The sequence below is a fragment of the Fukomys damarensis genome, unplaced genomic scaffold (genome assembly GCF_012274545.1).
Source record: "Fukomys damarensis isolate Sample0158 unplaced genomic scaffold, DMR_v1.0_HiC HiC_scaffold_30, whole genome shotgun sequence".
Lineage (NCBI taxonomy): Eukaryota > Metazoa > Chordata > Mammalia > Rodentia > Bathyergidae > Fukomys > Fukomys damarensis.
The window spans coordinates 673,592-678,530 of record NW_022900942.1 but is presented as its reverse complement, the minus strand read 5'-3'; the positions used below and the strand labels follow the sequence as shown (position 1 = coordinate 678,530).

General features: G+C 35.4%; 1 protein-coding gene across 1 annotated transcript; it reads left to right on the top strand.

Annotated features, from left to right (window-relative positions):
• Positions 1–549: 549 nt before the first annotated feature.
• Positions 550–1,488, top strand: LOC104866673 (olfactory receptor 7G2). Its single transcript, XM_010630851.1, has one exon. The coding sequence runs from the start codon at positions 550–552 to the stop codon at positions 1,486–1,488; it is 939 nt and encodes a 312-aa protein (XP_010629153.1).
• Positions 1,489–4,939: the final 3,451 nt, after the last annotated feature.

Below are 4,939 nucleotides of genomic sequence, written 5' to 3'. Positions count from 1 at the left end.
TAGATGGACTCTCTCCAAACTTCTTTTTAAAAAGTGGAAAGAACAATAAGTGCATTTAAAACATGAGATAATATTTTGGAGTCAATTAATGGCTATGTACCTTTTAACATTTTTTTTTCAAAAAATTAACGTTTGCTGTACTTTTCATCCCTCCTCTTCTCTTTGCACCAGTGCTCACCCACCTGTATTCTGATGGTCTCGTTCTCTTCCCAAGAACAAGTCCCAACTTTGTCAGAGCAGAAAGCTGCCACTTCTCAAGCTCAATGACTGAAATGAATTAGCCCTTTTCATTTGTTTATTTACCTACTTTTTTGGTGGTGCCAAGTAGGGGGTTTTATGAGTGGATTCGTTCTTAGTGATGTCATAAATGATGCTACAGTAGCACTGGTTTAATAATAGAACATTAAATGATCAGTGCTACAGAGGCAAAACTCCAAACTGCCAGGTGTCTGTGGGATGATTTTTCTTGATGTAATCCTTTGATTTACAGCCATTGGAGTTTTTATAATTTATTGTTTTTTCACCACATCTAAAATAGATCATCAAATAATGGAAGCTAAAAACAAAACAGCTATTTCAGAATTTTTTCTCCTGGGACTGATGGATAATCTAGAACTGCAGCCCCTAATCTTCAGCCTGTTCCTGTCCATGTACCTGGTCACTATCCAAGGAAACCTACTCATGATCCTGGCTGTCAGTTTTGACTCTCACCTCCACACCCCCATGTACTTCTTCCTCTACAGCCTGTCCCTTAATGACATCTGTTTAAACACTACAACAGCTCCAAAGATGCTGGTGAGCATCCAAACACAGGATCACAGCATCACCCAAAGAGGCTGCCTTGCTCAGATCTATTTAGTCTTGGTTTTTAGTGGTTTGGAGACTTGTCTCCTTGCAGCAATGGTCTATGACCGCTATGTGGCCATCTGCCATCCCCTTAGATATGCAGTCATCCTGAACATCTGCATGTGTGTTTCACTGACTCTCTTCTTCTTGTTCATTAGCATCACGGATGGAGTGCTACACAGTCTGATGATGTTGAGTCTGTCCTTCTGCACAGAGCTGAGAATCCCCCACTTTTTCTGTGAATTTGCCCAAGTTATCAGGCTCACTTGTTCTGACACTTTGGTAGGTAACATAGTCATATATATTGAGGTTTGCATTTTGGGTGGTGTTCCTGCATTTGGAATCATTTTGTCTTATATTCACATTGTGTCATCTATATTGAGAATGCCCTCGCCTGAAGGGAAGTTTAAGGCTTTTTCTACCTGTGGCTCTCATCTCTCAGTTGTTACCTTGTTGTATGGGACAGGTTTTGGGGTGTACATTAGTTCTGCAGTAACAGACTCAATGCAAAAGGTTGCAATGGCTTCAGTAATGTATTCTGCGGTCTCGCAAATGGTGAACCCCTTTATCTATAGCCTGAGGAAAAGCGATATGAGGGCCGCTTTGTGGAAACTTATTGCTAGGATAGCCTCTCTTCTGTGATATGTTATTTGCTCTGTACTTGTATAGGGTAGGTTAAAATTAAAAGGTTCTGGATGAGTCAGAGTGTCCCTACTTAAAATTACCAAGTAATGTGATGGCTCAGTGCATTCATTTTATCTTGGATTAAATCCTGATTTTGCCTTTGTCAAGGTCTCTGATATTTTAAACATAATCACAATTCTAAGTATAAATTGTTTCTTGGAACTCATAGAGGAAAGCCTGGGCAACGATGCTGGTTATGACAATTACTACTGTGTGTGTGTGTGTGTGTGTTTGTGTGTGTGTGTGTGTGTGTAAACTCTTACTAAGACAAATCTAAGCAACCAGTGCTTATAGGCCACAATATATCAATGAAGCGATCATTTAAAAAGGCACTCTGCATCATTTTGTCTGGAGTCTTTAGAATTACATCCTACCCATAATCCTACTGTGAGCAAAACAAATGAACTTTTATGCTTTGTGAAGTTAAGAATGAGTCCTGATCCTGGAATACTATATCATTGTAGTTTAAAATTCTATTAAGCATATTCAGTTTGATTATATATACAACTGGCATTATAGGATGACATTAGTCTTTTGAGATAGTTGTCATCAATGATGACAACTTCAGGGCTAAGAAGAAAAGATATGCTAACATTAATAAACTCAGACAATAAGATACTTATGTGTCCTGAAAAAGACCTAAGAGGCAGGTAATGTAATAGCAGAGAGGAGGGTGCATTCAGTCCTGCCTGAAATGGCCACTTCCTTGCACTTGCTCTCATCTGGGTTCCCAAATGATTGCAACAAATGTGTGTCACAGTCTGACAAGGCACCACAGACATAAAAAAGTGAGTCCTTACTTGGGTGTGTTCATGAGCAACTTTCCTTGGGTCAAGCAGACTGCATCTCCATACTACCTTACCTGTTGATCCTCAATGCATGTTCTAATCATGTCCTACAGAGTTGTGATTAACTTATTTGATAAATTGGAAAATGGCAAGCATTTTCAAAGGGGGATTTTTAGATAAATGCTTTTACTCCATTATCTGCATGGGCTCTAAGTACTTTCTTATCAGACAGACAGAAAGAGAAGATTGTAAAGAAGGAATCATTGTAATCATGCACATAAGAATTGGCTCAACAATTCCAGTAATGGATCACCAGTGTTTGCTTATTTTTTCTGTAAAGTATCATATTTATGGGACCATAGTGCATTTTTATCAAGCTTCTACATGCTCCTTTGAAATTTATTAAATAAATGTGCTTCCGTTCAACCTTGTTAAAGTTCAATATAAGTGGAAGAATGCCTTATCTTTTTGTTACTTGTAATATTCTGTTCAGAATAAACTCTGAGAATGTGCTTAGCAATTAATAATTTATTTTAAAGGTCCATATATTTATATTATGTATGACATTAAAAATGAAGAACATTTCTGATAGTGGTGAAATTGTGGTAGTTGTTTTTCTGTTATTGCAAATAAATAAATTTTGTTTGAATATGCTCTACCACATTTCCTGAAGGAAATGAAACATAATTTAATTACTGGGGTAAATCTGTTGGCTATAACAGTGCAACTTTTAAATTTGTGACAGTTCCAAAGACATTTTATAATAGGGTTTACCAATTTACACTTTTGTTAGCTATTCCTAGTTTTCCATACCATCCCCAGACATTCTCCATTGCTCTGACAATGGGTTTAAAATAGCATTTCCTTAACTTAATTTTTTGTTATTATGAGACAATGGAGTCTTTTTAGATATTATGGGCTATTGATTTTCTTCTGTTGCCAATAGGAGGACAAATGAACCATCATATATTCTTTCAAGTGAACTTCTTATCTATTCCTAAAATATGAATTAAAGTAAGTGTGGTAATGCATGTCTGTGATTCCAGCACTCTGGGAGATTCAGGAAGGAGGTTCACAAATTCTAGCCTAATCTGAGAAAAATAATAACATGGTGAGAATCTGTCTCAAACTAAAAAATGAAAAAGAGCTGAGAATTTAACTCAGTTCACAATTTCTTGGTTCAATCCCCAATATTACAAAGAAAATAAGTTCATAACAGTTATTTATGTAATTGGAATAGAAATCCTTATATATTGTATATATTGCTAAAAATTGCTTAGTAACATGTCTGATTTTAATGTGCTTTATAATAATCAATAGAAACCCCTAACAGGTTAGTTATAACATGGTCTGATTCATCTATATTTCTTCTCATAATCTGTATTTAATGTCTTGAGATTGAATGGGATACTGGGTTGGTAAAAGAGCTTTAATCTTGCTTTTTGTTACTGATTCTGAAATTTATATTTGCCTTTGATATGAAAATCTAAATTCATTTTTAATTATGTGCATCTTTTTTTATAAAATTGGTCCATTCCCTCAGTGTAAAGCCCATTCAGCAGTTAAAATAAACATTCATGTATGAAGATGTTGTCTTTTCTGGGTTTCTGAGCAATATGATTTTTATTTCTTTTCTTGCTCTTCTGCCACATGTCTTATTCCCTGAAGCACAGGAACTGGATTAAATTAAGATTGCTTTAATTAAACTAAACCCATAACTTTCAAAATTCAAAGTGACAAAAATTCTTTTACAACAGCTTAACTGTTTTTCTGATAGTTTATTATTTTCCCAAAACATAATGATATTTGCAAGTGGGAGTCACTGAGGAAATTATAGCAAGGAAAGAAAGAAATATCAGTCTCCTCTCTCTGTCTTGGAAAAATAGAACAAAGTGGGTTGGCATGCGCACACCGAAAAGAGGGTCATCACTGAGTCTCAATCTTTGGAATCTAAATCTAGAGCTTGGCAACATCTAAAACATTGAGAACTAAGTGCTTCTTTTTTTAGCCTACTCAGCCTATGAAATTTTTATTAGCACCAGATGTTGACTAAGATTTGCATTAATCCGTGTGTAGAAGAGCAATCAAAGGGAAATGTAGGTATGGAAGGTAAGAAGATGTTGTACTTTCAGCAGTGGTGGAAAGAGTTGTTGCTCCAGAAGTTATTTGCATATTTGTTCATTCACTCATTACAAAATAACTGGATGAAAAAAAAACAGTGCATCTGTGTATATTCCAGACAATAACAATATAAAAATATTTGTACTGATAAAATCCTTATATTCCCTGGAAGAACAATAGCCTCTTAATTAATTGGTGCTGGAAAACTGGATTTCAAATTTGCAAAGATTAAAACTAGACCCTATCTTTCACCATGCAATAAACTAAAATCCAAGTGGATTAAAGTTCTAAATATTAAAACAGAAGCAATAAACTTGCTGGAAGATAAGTTAGGTAGAATTCTCCTAGCCATTGGTATAGGAAAAGACTATGAACAAATCATCACTAGCATGGGAAATAGCACAAAGATTCAACATTTGGAATTTAATATTTTCAAAAAGCTTCTTTACCATAAATCAAACCATCAACAGAGCTAAAAGACAACTTACCCTGTGTAAAAA

Coding starts and splice junctions, on each gene's coding strand:
- LOC104866673 (XM_010630851.1), top strand. CDS start 550: ATGGAAGCTAAAAACAAAACAGCTATTTCAGAATTTTTTCTCCTGGGA.